This window comes from Harpia harpyja, chromosome 9, assembly GCF_026419915.1.
Source record: "Harpia harpyja isolate bHarHar1 chromosome 9, bHarHar1 primary haplotype, whole genome shotgun sequence".
In the NCBI taxonomy this organism is placed as follows: Eukaryota; Metazoa; Chordata; class Aves; order Accipitriformes; family Accipitridae; genus Harpia; species Harpia harpyja.
Window position 1 is genome coordinate 23,217,647 of NC_068948.1, and position 12,732 is coordinate 23,230,378.

Consider the following 12,732-nt stretch of genomic DNA (forward strand, 5'->3'; position numbering starts at 1 on the left):
ACTCCATTTAAGCCATTTTCCATACAAGCCATGGCCAAAACCTGCTGGTACCTTATCGAGTTAGTTTTTTAGGGCAGGCAACAGGGTTTTGACTCACTCAAAATGTTCGTGGCAAGTATCAGCACAGTCACTATTTTGTCACACGAGCTTTGCTTAGAACATCTAACAGACATTACTTCCAGTAGCTCCTGCTGCTACCTCCCACTGAACCTGTCTGGCAGTCATGATGAGAAACTGCCAACAGAAAGTCCAGCGATGGGTTAAGAATTGAGGACAGAGCAAAGCTGCTCTGGATATTGAGCTGTCCAGGAAACATAGCACTATCCCTCCTTTTCCCTCCACATGGGAATTGCTCCTTGGTTAAAGGAGATCACTGCACAGACAGCAAATATTTACAGACTACAATCCAGGAGGTAACAGCACCTACAGCTTGGTATCCCTCCTGCTACTACCTCTGGGGAGCAAAGCTTTCCATGGCAATGCCTACATCTTTTTCCAAGTCACTACCAGTTGTTCACATGCCAGGAACAGGCTACAGAAGCTCCAACCTTCGTCAAAGCACCACCTTCCAGGAAGTGAATTTAAAGCCAGAGCCAGGAACAGGTCTGCATAGGTTCAGATCTGGTGCTCTGATCTTACTCACTTCAACTTCAGTTCTGTACGAGTACCCAAATCCGAGGAGAGCTGCTGAATGAGAGAGAGCAGCACCGGCTGGGACAGCGGGCACGGATGCTGTCCAAATACTTGCTGAGTATCCACAGTCTCACAGACATAGAGAACCAGGTTGAGATCAGCTGCTGTAAGAGCCTGCAAAGAAGACACAGCTAGAAATCCAGAGGAAACAACGGGCAGGTGAGGGACACAGGACAGAGCACAAGGCAGCCCTCTGCCTTGGAGCAGCTCAATGGCTTGCCAGCCTCCTCTGGGAGTAGAATACTCTGCAAACCCTGATGTACATGTAAGGAGGACCATGTTCAGGCTTTCAGTCTGTACTCAGAGGACATCTGTGTCTGTTCTAAGCAAAACAGACCACAACCAGACAGAGGGGAGCAAAGTTACAGTTAGCAGCATGTAGCAGGACCATGTTTGCATCCCCTGCCAGCCCGCCAGCGCAGCATTGCTATTATTCCCAGAGCAGTTAGCCTGCAGCAGCTCAAACGGATCTGCCTACATATTCAAAGGCAAAGGCAAGGTCAGGCCCCACCTGGTAGATCTGCCTGGAGAGGCTTATGAAGCTGTTGCTCTTCAGGGGTGCACCACGTGCCACCACTGATGGCAAAACACTCTGGCTTACTGGAGCGCTGTCACTGTCCTGACAGGGCATGGGCACGGAAGAAGGAACTTAACTGCCATCAAACCATGGAACTTGCACTGCTCTGGCTAAACCTGCTTGACAGCACAGCTCCACCCCTCAAGCAGTCTGCTGCCACAGGTCTTTTCAGTCAACTCCTGTATAAGTTGTTGTGGGATTATGTCCTGACCTCAGGGAGCCCTTTTTCCCCCCAATGCATCCCCCAACAAGCAGCGATGCCCACTGCCAGGAAGCCTAGGTACCTGCTGGAAAGCTTGGTTGAGGTGTCCCTGCTGGAGTAGCTGAAGGATGTGAGTTTGCTGAGACTGGAAATCCAAGTGAGCAGAGGGGATTGGAGTCCCAGCCGCCGAGCGCATTGCCTGGACAATACTCGAGGTGACAGCTGCTTGCTGCTCCTTCATAGCCAGGCTCACTTCGCCTTTAATGACTCTCTGCACCTGGGCCAAAATAGACTCCTGCATGCTAAAAAAAAAAAACCCCAAAACAAAAACCAAACAGGCATCTCTGAAAATGAAGAGCTGAGGGACTCCATTGCACAAAGCTTGTGCTAGAGAGAAAGCAGAGCCTTGCTTGCTTATTGTAGCATGACTCCCAAAGGGTTAATACAAGTTGCTCTGAGGCACAGGCATTGGAAACATGCTGCGCAAGGTAGCTCTGTGGCCAACAACACAATGTCCCAAGGTGCATGCAGAAGATGCTGGGATTCTGTGCGGGAAAGTGATGTTTCAGGGAACTAAGTCTCTCATTATATAGCGTTTTAAATCTTTAATGTCTCTGGCTTACAAGCAAGGCTGCTAAGCTGTAGGTTCATCCCCGAATGGGCCCAGCTTTCTACATCTGATCTGTTAGATGCAGTTTCCCAGCCTGCAGATGACACCTTTAGAATGGGAACACACCTTCACTGAGCCTGGGACTTGTCCACAGAAGACCAGTTCACAGCGCAGGCTCTGCTGCTGTGTGTTACACCTTTACCCCCAAGGGCTGGATTCTCCCCTCTTACAAAGGGTACAAAAGCATCAAATCTGCTCTGCCACAGGTAGAATAGCAGGACTTCCCTGGGAGCAAGAACAGCCCATATAACAAAATCAGAATTTAGTCTGGTAGCCTTCCTGGCAAGTCTGGTCTGCAAAGACCCGAATGCGCTCTGACATATGTTCTAGTGGCTTAACATAGACAGGGGCATTCTGCCCTGCAGGTGACCACTGGCCAGTCTTAATGTCTGGCAACCTGCCCCCAGCTTCAAGGCATGAATGTGCTAAAGGCACCACCAGGATCACATATTGCAACTAGGATGGCCAAGCACAAATTGCTGCAGAGCAGCTGGGAGGACAGAGTAGCGTGCAGAAACTGTTGGTATGCCTGAGGACACAGAGTTAAGATGAAAATCCTTCAAAAGACCAGAAGAACATTTCAGAACAGGAAGGCTAGTCAGAATTGAGTGTACTTTTGGGCTGCCTTAGGTCCTCCTGTCCTCCAGCATGCACACGGGACCCTGTGAAAAGCAGGCCCTGGGCTCCCAGATGCAGCAGTGATACAGTTAGTCGTTAGAAACCTGTGGTCTTCGTTTTGTGCCCTATAGGGCAACAGTTACACCAGCCCACATGCTTTGTCATACTGTGCACAGAGCCAACCAGCAGCCCTACAGTAGCAAATGGCTTGTTCCACAGCTAGCAGGGAGAGGTTTTTGTTATGCGCATGTGTACCTCTCACTGACATCTCTCTCCACAAGCCCAGCTGCCAACTTACTTGCCCACGATAATATGCAGCTGATGCTGCACCTCAGCATGGATGCTGGCTGTGACAGTGGAAGCCAGCTGCTCGGTGGTGCTCTGGAAGGTGCTGATGAGCTGTCGAAGCTGATTCAGCAGCGGGTCCCGGGCCTCCTGTTCTCGTACCTTCTTGTTCTTCAAGTGAGTCTCAAGCTGCTGGATATCTGCAACAAGCAGAGAGGAAGAATGTTTGTGCCATTGGTACCTGTGGTGACGGTCAGGGCAGAAAACCAGCTGCCAGACTCTAAACATTCCCCAGCAGAAACAATTACTGAGCGAGTGCACAAGCACAGGAGAGAGGAGAGAACGCACAAGCCTTGTTTTGGGCTGCGTTACACTAACCCAGAAACCCTGCTTCCAGACTCCCCACCATGCAGGATTACATGATACAGCAACAAAGCCATGAGTTCTCTTGCAATAGACCTTTACAGGCACTGTTTGTTCAGGGTAAGATAAAGGTGGGAGTGAGGGTATTTTATTTCATACAGAGCATGAGTTGTGATCTGCATTAGTGGTGGAGTTCAATGCCAATGAAGAAAGAGGAGGAACATTTCTGACAAAAAAAAAAAAAAATCACGTCTGCAGAGATCAAAAAGCTGTATTTTAAAATATTTTATGAACTGGTCTGATCAAAAGGGAGAAGAATGTAAGCTCTATGTACTTGTGGGAGACTTGTGAGGAAGAGGATGGGTGCAGACTAAACAGTAGCTGGAGACACTCTGCAGATCTATGGATGACAGAAGTTGCTGTGCTAGCACTAGCCAACTTCAGGCCCCCTCAGGAACCAGCTCTACAGCATAATAGCTGCCTGGCCTCCCAGAAGGCCAAGGAACTGGATCCCAAGCTTGCAAACAGGAAAGATCTCCAGTGCGTCAGTGTACAATTTTCCTTACTTAAGGGCATACTTTTCTTTTTTCCAGCCTGACCATGCCTACACTCTGTTCAGCCACTTTTTAACTTCTGATCATCCCCATACCCTTCTCTAAATCTTCCCCAATCTATTATGCCTCTGAGATGAGGACCTAGCTGCAGACCTGCAACTCTCTCCATCTGTCATCTTCCTGATGTCAGGATAGGGTAATCCTACAGCTGGGTTTTAGTACTCGATAGATGAAGTCACAGATTCACAGAATGAGGCCAAGTGTTTCGCAGCATGGGCTACAAAGACCAGAGGTGAATCTCTCTTCTTATAGCACCACCCACAAAAACCTCCTCACTTCTCCTTCCATTTCCCAAGTGTGAAGTGGAGCACGCAGATGGGGTAAGAGGTTAAACAGTTACCAGTGACACTCTGAAAGGCAAAGACATAAGGCCAACTTGTTGTCAGCCACTAATGCAAATACGCTGTGCAGAGAAAACTCAGAGAAGAAAACCTACTCACATTCCTGTGTGCCCTGCTTGAAGGTGTCATTGATTTGCTGGAACATGGACTGGCAGCTTTTCTCGAAGGCTGGCAACACAACACTCTGAAATGCTTCCCTGTAAGCTGACTGAATTGGCCCCTGCAAAGTATCGGCCGTTGCCCTCACGACGGTATCTGTAAGGTTCTTACAAGCACACACGGAAGAGATTCCAGAAAATTAAAAACAGCCTGCTGCAGAACAAAGACATGAACAAACCCTGTAGGTCCCTGCAACACACCCACACGAGATAAGGACAGCCCAGTGTCAGAAGCGTGTATTCCCTCAGCTCTTTCTACTGACCAGGCTGCACCATGACTACAGCAGGCAAAGCATCCACTTGCTGAGGGGCTGCCCAAGAACATCATGATTTCCCTGTAGTGCAGCTGTAGAGCAAGGGAAGGTGGCACAGTCAGGCATGGCTCCTTTCCCCTTCCCCTGCTTCCCTCCCACAATCTACCACTCCCTGCCAAGGTAAGTAGCAAGCTTCTGCTCCCTAAATAATGTAGAAATGGAGAACAGAGCAGAGAGCAGAAGAGCCAGTTTTGACTGGCTTTCACCACCTGGCTGATTGAGATGGGCCTAAAAACACTGCTGTAGTGAGAATTCTCTGCTTTAATAGAAAATGAACAACTTGGTAAATGAAAGAAAGGGCTAATGAGGCAAAGTGGGCAGGGGAGTACACAACAAGCTCACTCTCCGGATGAGACCAGGAAAGAGCTTTGACCACTGGCAGCTAAACTGACCTTACCTGGAGATAACGGTGAGGGGAAGAGGTATGAGGAATCACTACCCAGGCAGGTGACAACTCAATGTCCCCAAAAGAAGCTACAGTCTGGTTTTCCTTACCTTTGATTTCACTAGCTTGGTGATACTCTCTTTCAGTGTCCCCTCAACAGCAGTGAGCTTAGTGGCAATAGTGTTACTTAGCTGGCCAGTGATAGGGTCCATGCTCTTGGAAACGCCTAGGCATAACACAAACACATCAAAGTTGCAGCTTTAAGCCTAGAGTCATACTTCAAAACTCGAAAAAGAAAACGGAGTCAAACTCTTCTTGGATACGACACAGTGAGAGGCAATGATAACAAGCCCTGGCAATGATGGGGTTGGACATTAGGAGAAACTTTTTGCTAGGAAGGTGGCACAGCTCTGGAAGTCAGCAGAGAGGCTGTTGCATCTCCAGCCTTGAAGGTTTTCAAGACTTCCCCCGACAAAGTCACAGCAGATCTAGAATAGTGGGTAGCCCTGCTTCAAGCAGAGTAGTGGACACTAATGGCTGCAGAAGGGTTTCCCGCCAGCATTTCTTTGAACATTTCCTTACATGGATGGTGTAAGTGCATCAAGGAAGGGCAAAGACAAGTTTAAGTTTGCTCTAGTCAAGTCTCAGCATTTCCAAACTCACTAGCCTCTTTTGCCTTCCTCCACCAAACAGACTCCAGAAACTTTATGAATTATAATGGAAGGTCTGACCACGCTCTCTGGAAAGGCATCCCCTCTGGGAGCCTCATACTCCTTCCAAACCACAACTCCTCTTCTCAGATTACAGTGGGGCCTGCACCAGTTTAAAGTGCAATGACTAGTCTTCACATAACATAACTCCTACTTCATATAGTGCCAGCACTTTTACGCAGCATACTTTCAATCCCTATGGGGCTAACCGCAGGGATCCACCTTCAAAACCTAGGCAGCAACACTCACACTGGGGTACGGTCTTCTTCATCTCCTCACGAATGGTCCTCTCCAGACGGTTACACACAGCAGTAGAAAGGGACTGAGAGAGCTGCTGAGTCAGATGCTCCTGGAGCTGCCCATTGCGCTGCTGTCCTTCCGTCAGCGCTCGGTCTAGTCTTCTCTCTAATGAGAATGCATGTTAAGGAGCACGAACAACAGATTTCCTCATTACCCTCAACACTCCTGTCCACAAAGATGGACATTACTCTTGCTTTCAGAGACTCAGTGAGAGCAAATTTGCAGCTCTGGTGAAAGAGGGGTCTAATAACATGGCTGATGTGTTCCTGTAAACAACAGGATGCTCTTAAACAAAGGATCAGCATGAGAGAAGAGCTCTGGAAGGTGTGGTAGAAAAGCCAAACAGCTAAAAGAAGCTCAACACCACCATTCCCTATATATTGTGGGTTAACTTGGCTGCCCCCATAGGCAGCTCAGCCCCACACAGCTGCTCGCTCACTCCTCTGCATCGGGATGGGGGAGAGAACAGGAAAGGTAGAAGTGAGAAAGCTCACAGGTTGAGATAAAGACAGTTTGACAGGTAAAGCAAAAGCTGCACATGCGAGCCAAGCAAAACAAGGAATTAATTTACTGCTTCCCATTGGCAGGCAGGTGTTCAGCAATCCTCAGGAAAGCAGGGCTCCGTCACGCGTAACAAGGACTTGGGAAGATGAACATCATCATTCTGAACATCCCCTCTTCCTCCTCCTTTCCCCCAGCTTTTCCTCTGAGCACAACGTCATACGGTATGGGACATCCCTTTGGTCAGTTGGGGTCAGCTGTCCCAGCTGTGTCCCCTCCCTACTTCTTGTCCACCCCCAGCCTGCTCACTGGTGGAGCAGCACAAGAAGCAGTTTATTTCAGCAAGCAGCTGCTACGAGGCAGCCTTGACAGGGTTTAGCAGTAGCAAAAACATCAGTGTGTTATCAACATTGTTTTGGTCACAAATCCAAAACATACCACCATACCAGCTGCTATGAAGAAAATTAACTCCATCCCAGCCAAAACCACTACAGAAACCAAGAAGCCCAATATCCATAAAAAGCAGAATGGTAGTTTCTACAGGATGGAATTGGTGGACATAAGTGATATAGTGCATGGGAGCAAACCCAGGCTTAATAAAAGCTAGTCATACCTCATGAAGCAACCAAGTTCTCTGAAGAAACCAACACACTGAGATGCATGTGCATCTTAAAAAACAAAACCAGAAACAAACAAAAAACACCCAACAAAACAAACAGTGAAAGGACAATTCAGCTGCTAACAAAATTCAGTGCAGATATGAAGTTGTGCAGATAGGTAAAAAATATTCTAATATTACAGTATAGCTCTAGACTGTGAACTTCAGTAGAAAGTTATCTGAATTACCTTTGAAAATATCAGTCTGACGGTCAAAAAGGAAAATCCAAGACTAATTAATAGAGAAAACAGAAATCCTTGTCATATCATAGAAGTTAAGAGTGGTTTCAGACATGAAAACAGGCTAGAGCTGCTCAGTTTGGGGAACATGACCAAATTCAGTGCAACAAAAGATGTGCAGGAACTGACTACTCACACTACAATAAAAATAATTGGATACCAGGTTTGAAAATACCAAAGGAAAGTACTTTTCAGACAACGCATAAGGGACCTGTGGACCACCAGATGTATATATGGGTAGAGACAAGATAATTCTATATTCAGCTATGCAGTATGGCAGTCAGATATGATTTCTGGTGCAAGTACTGACTTGCCTTAAGGAGGAAAGGATCATCCTATAATTACTCCTGTGCAACTGGCCACTGCCTGACATAGGATAATGCATTAGGTGCACCTCTAGTCTACTCCAGCATTGCAGCACTTACGGTCTTAACGGGTAACTAGAAGATTCAGTGGCACAGAGAAAGCATCAGTTCTTCTCCATCCTATTTCTGAGTTTCTTGCCCTTAGAAAGGGACTGAGAGGAACTAAACTAGTTATACTGCAGCCAGGCAATTCTACTGCACCTACGGCCCACACTACCAAGATCCTTGAACTTTCTTAGCCTTCCTCATGTCTCTAGTCTGCCTTGCAGCCTTCCCCTCCCTAACTGCCACACAGCATTTGCAAACAAGGATACGCTCCTGCTCCTGCTGGGAGTCAATCACCCTCTCCATGTGACCCATAAGGGAACTCTGAATGGCATCAAGGTGATCTGTGAGTCTCTGTAGCAGCTCCATCTGGTTCTGACGCAGCTCAGAGAGCTCCCGCTGTTGGCTCCTCAATATGCACATCAGCTCATCCTGGAACTCTGGTGTCACCTATGCATGGAGAGGACAAACATTCATTTCTAACAGGACCAGAGGTCAGTCAAGCTTGCTGCTAGGTATTATGTCAGCCCCTGTGCCTAGGACTGAAGTATAACATGCAAAGCAGAAAAACAGGGCCAGCTCAATGCCTATTTCTAAGACTTTTGTCCCAAGAAATAAACTGATAAAAGTATATGAAGTTCCCACATGGAATTCATAAATGGTTGCTTAAAATATCCTCAACTGTTTAGATTCAAGACTCTCTTCAAAGCTCTGGCATCTAAAAGAAAACAGAAGAAAACAGATCCTATTCACTTTTGGTTACTCAGAGTGTTTACGCCTCTGAATGTAAATAATGACCTCAAACGCTTATGAAAAGAGCTGTGCAATCAGTAGAGTAAGAAGGAGGTTTCCCAGAGCACTTTTTCAGCTCTTTCACTTACGAATAACCGAACAACTGGAGAAATATACATCTATAGTTCATTGTCTCTTGACCTGCTCAAAATATCTAAAGGAGGAATACACATTATGGGCAGTTTAAAAAGTGTACACAACTCAGCTGAGAGCATTTTCTGCCAGATATGAAGGTACTATCAACAGGGATAAGAAATTCCAACAGGCCAGTCCCACTGTGACTCTTTGCTGGGAACAGCTTATCCTGCTGCTGAAGCATGTGAGTCGGCTCAGCAGGGAAGAGGAAATGAGTGGTAGCATCTTAGATGATATAGAGTTTGTGAGAACACAGAAATGCACATTGATATGCAAAGGTGAGAAGGAAGCCATCAGTCTGGAGTAGCTCCTTCTCTGCTGTGCAAGTCAGAGAACAGCGCAATGCCAAGTCCAAGCGCAGCCCCATCTCAGCCTGCTCAGGCACAGCAGGGGCCTACAGTACTTCAAGGAACTGGGATGAACCTTCTCTCAGGTCTTTAGTAAGACAGCAAATAGAGCTGAAGCATCATGCCCTTGGGACGGACTGCAGAGCAACTCTGACTCACCTGGTTATTAGATGATCTTGGCGACTGGTTCACATCCCTGGAAATGAAAAGAGAAAAAGTAGTAATCCAGTTATGTCCATTAACTACTCTTATTATCCAAGCCTTCTGCCAAAACAGATGACACATTTTACAGTTGCTTTAGATTTTACACTCCAGCTCATACTTCTGTTTTGCCTAGTATAACACAAAGAGCAATGGGAAGGTGATGAAATCCCAGTCCTTACAGCACTGACTCCATCATTTGCACCATCCACAGGCCCTGAAGGTCCTTACAGACTGATCCCTTTGCAGGGAGGAAATTTGAACCAAGTCTTAATGAGGACTGTTACAAAGAACAATGCACACTGATTGTTCAGTTTTGTCCAAATTCAAAGACAGGGAAGGCTTTGCCAAACAGCTTTTGAAGGTCTCTTGATATTTTACAAAGAAAAACCAAGTAGCCATTTGTTAAATATAGAATTAATGAGCTTCAAATCATCTGGAACGATTCCAGCTCTCAAGGTGAAGAAACTAGTGAGGCACTCCAGCACATACAGCAGAATAGAAAATAACACCAAACTGATGCACTAGTATTGCATGTCTCCATCAAAGTCACAAATCTATGAATATTCAAACACTACCAGAAGGAAAGTAAGCATTTGTTATTCCCAGACAGCATCCATTCAGCAACTTTAAAAGGACTAAGGCAGGAAAAAAGAAAGGCATTTCTGAGGCTAAGAGCTTCTGGGTGTCACAGTACAGGACCACAGCCAGAAACGTAATGCCATAGCCCATCTTTGTTGTAATCTGCACAGCCAGAGATCCAAATCACAGAGCTATGGGAACACAAGAAAAGGAGAGCGCCCCGTGCAGAAGCTGTGCTGCTCTCCTCACGTTAATGCAGATAGGCTGATCTAATTTGCCATGGGCAGACCTTTCCAGTCATCAATTTTCACTTACAAGACATTCATATGGGCATGTTTAGAAACACACAAAAGCAGCAAGCAGGTAACAAATGAAAGATATTGTTGAACAAGGGCACTGTGCCAGCATTCAAAAGCCAACCAGAAGTGGAGGCCACATTAAGCTACACTCACAGTGTCACAGTTCCAATCAAGCCTTCACTGAAACCAGTAAATGGATCCAGTGTCCCCCCACAACATGCAATTTACCTCCCACACATTCTTCTGAAGCCCAGGCTATATTCTGGATTTTGAGTCCCAGCTGGAAAGGTAGTGCAGAACCTACTCCCACACCCCTCAGTGGCAGTCAGTGTCTTGAGTAACCAGCAACACTTTCTGCGGGGTTACTGCCATTTGCAAAATGGGGTGAGGGCTGGGAGCACTTGGCCACTGCCCAGCCTCAGACCCTAGTCTCACTGTGAATGGCTATACCAGACTGTGGCCCTGCCCAGCTGGCCCCACAGCCACCTGCATTCTGGCAAGCCCAGCGTACCCGTCATCTTTCTTGCCCTTCCGCTTTAGCTTTGGGGAAGCCCGGGGGGATGCCTTGGCTTTCCAGTCCTTCACAGGCAGCCTCTGCGTAGACGCTTTGGCACCAAATCCACCTGATGTAGAAGCCAAGCTTGCAACTTCATCATCATGGTCACTATGAAGGAACAGCAGGGGAGAGGACATCACTTGCAATACTGGACAGCATTAGCCTTCACTAAGGGGAGGGGATTCACACTCTGCTTTTCATCCACACATGGCCAGAGTCATGCAGCTAAGGACACCTGCCACGTCGATCTTTAACAGAGAGACCTCTACAGAGCTCAGCACATGCTGCTCCATTTTGATCCAGGTATGCTCAGGTTGAGCTCGAGCGCTGCGTAACAAGACTTGAAGGGTCTCTGCATTAGGGACAACTGTGGTTCAGGCAGTGTGGCAGAATGATGCCTGTTCTTGCTGCATATACACACTAGCATATAAGCCCTCAAATGTGACACTGACCCAGCAGGGAACCCAAGCACAGCATGTCCTTAACAGCTTTACAGACAGAAAGCACTTAACGCAGCAAGTATTGCGGGAACAGAGGAGAATCAGGTTGAGCTCAGGAAGTATGTGATCCTCAGTACTTTGGAGTGTTTCCATTACTGACCAGCCATCCAATACAGGCTGCACGTTTCAGTCTGAATTTAAGTGTGGATTATGAATGAACCCTCAGCTGTCAAACAGGGCTGAGCTTGCCAGGTGCACAGAATGTGCCCATGGAGCTTTAGAGTGGCTCCTGAGGGAGCAAATATGTCAAAAGCAAGAAACTAACTCCTGAGATACCCTTGCTACCTTATCTAAGGCACAGTATCTGGAAACTGATCCCTTAATAGGTTTTCACTGGTAATTAAACCAAGCTTGGACCATGCTCTTAGGAGCAGTCCAGTCAAACCTTTTCCTACAGAGAATAAATTGGACAATGCCCAGAGGCCAATCTCGTGATCAGCTGAAGTCATCAGAACATTGTGGAAGCTGGACTGCATACACACATTAAGTCAGGAGACAAAGCAAAGACATTCACCCCACACGTGAAGGCTTGCTGGGGACAGAAGCATGAATGCAGCCTGAACTGAGTCCATGCGGGGCGAGAGAGGGGGCTGAGCACTCTGGTACCTTTGTTCTGCACTAGCATCCTGGCTGTCATGCTGCAGCAGATGGTAGCTGTGTCGATGATAGGAAGAGCTCTTGTGCTTTTCTTCAACCTCATCCCTTGGGCTGGGGGAGGAAAAAAAAGAAAATACCATTATGGAAATCTCTTTCAGCTTGGATATTTGCTCACTCTACTTCTCATGAGAGATCCTGATAGAACGTCTAAAACAAACAAAAACCCCACACCTATCTGCACAGATCCAGAAAGTGGCAGGTGTATTTTAGAGGCACTAAACACTCAAACTTCTCTATGTGTTTTTCTGCAAGCCTTAAGAAGGGAGAAGCAACTCAGCTATGCTTCAGGCACTAACCAAGAACAATCTCCCAACAGACATTCATGCAAGACAGGTAAGCCACTACTCAAAATGGGCAGTATAGAGTACTTCAGTGAATAGCATTATCTTGGGTTTGTTTTTCCCCAAGTAATACTGATCACTGGGGCAAAACCCATCAGTGCTTCTCAGTTCTTTCAGGTGTCTGAGGAAGTGTGTGAATTTGATGGGGTAGCTCTACCAGCCAGAACAGAATTGTAACAGTGAATCCAGTCTGAGTTTCACAAAGATTTTGAAAGCAAATTGCACGTGCTTCTAAGCTGTAAACTATGTCTATCTGAATTCAGCTTGCAAGAAGATCTTTAGAC

The 12,732-nt window shown here is 46.9% G+C and overlaps 1 protein-coding gene across 5 annotated transcripts in view; it reads right to left on the reverse strand.

The window, feature by feature from the left end:
* Positions 1 to 12,732, reverse strand: part of EDC4 (enhancer of mRNA decapping 4) — a 37,698-nt gene that overhangs the window by 1,677 nt on the left and 23,289 nt on the right. For 3 of the 5 annotated variants that reach the window (XM_052796180.1, XM_052796181.1, XM_052796183.1), the window contains 10 exons: positions 12,057 to 12,158; positions 10,906 to 11,058; positions 9,472 to 9,508; positions 8,308 to 8,488; positions 6,180 to 6,335; positions 5,331 to 5,446; positions 4,463 to 4,628; positions 3,059 to 3,245; positions 1,555 to 1,774; positions 644 to 807 (listed from right to left, as the gene is read on the reverse strand). In XM_052796180.1, coding sequence (XP_052652140.1) covers positions 644 to 807; positions 1,555 to 1,774; positions 3,059 to 3,245; positions 4,463 to 4,628; positions 5,331 to 5,446; positions 6,180 to 6,335; positions 8,308 to 8,488; positions 9,472 to 9,508; positions 10,906 to 11,058; positions 12,057 to 12,158 — 1,482 coding nt within the window. Of the gene's footprint in view, positions 1 to 643; positions 808 to 1,554; positions 1,775 to 3,058; positions 3,246 to 4,462; positions 4,676 to 5,330; positions 5,447 to 6,179; positions 6,336 to 8,307; positions 8,489 to 9,471; positions 9,509 to 10,905; positions 11,059 to 12,056; positions 12,159 to 12,732 lie in introns of those variants that run through there. The other 2 variants (XM_052796182.1, XR_008236541.1) reach the window with 2 other exon arrangements.